A 489-nucleotide genomic window follows, 5' to 3' on the forward strand; every position below is an offset into this window, starting at 1 on the left:
GGTGAGCGAGAGGATGGCATCGGGAGGGGTCCGGAGCCTCGCAGGTGGAGCTGAGGGGTGGGCTCAGTTATCTCAGCAGTAGAGGAGGCTGGATCCCACTGGGGGAGGGGATCCACGCTCCACAGGAAGGTGGGGGGCCTGAGCTAGGCGGAGCCAGACTCGGCCCAGCGCCGCGCGTCAGCAGCTTCGAGACAGACAAGGCTGGGACGCTCCGCCCACTTCTGCCCCGCCCCCTCCCCTCCTGGCCCCGCCTCCTCCCCTGTCTAGTCCTTGTTCGCCGAGCCCCGTGCGCACTAGCTCTCGGAGAGGGTGGAGATAGCCTCAAGTTCCGGAGCTTTCCCAAGTCCGGCCCAACCTTTGCTCCAGCGATCATGGCTGCCGAGGAAGTGGTGGCGACGGGCGCCGAACCGAGCGAGCTGGAGAGCGGGCTGCTGAACGAGATTTTCACGTCTCCTCTCAACCTGCTGCTGCTCGGCCTCTGCATCTTCC

General features: G+C 66.3%; 1 protein-coding gene across 1 annotated transcript in view; it reads left to right on the forward strand.

Moving 5' to 3' along the window:
- Positions 1–254: 254 nt before the first annotated feature.
- The window catches only part of PGRMC1 (progesterone receptor membrane component 1), a 7,572-nt gene continuing 7,337 nt past the window's right edge, over positions 255–489 (forward strand). Inside the window, exon 1 of the mRNA XM_006761240.2 lies at positions 255–487. Coding sequence (XP_006761303.1) covers positions 372–487 — 116 coding nt within the window. The 5' untranslated portion in view covers positions 255–371. The remainder of the gene's footprint in view (positions 488–489) is intronic.

This window comes from Myotis davidii, unplaced genomic scaffold, assembly GCF_000327345.1.
Source record: "Myotis davidii unplaced genomic scaffold, ASM32734v1 scaffold3998, whole genome shotgun sequence".
Classification (NCBI taxonomy): Eukaryota; Metazoa; Chordata; class Mammalia; order Chiroptera; family Vespertilionidae; genus Myotis; species Myotis davidii.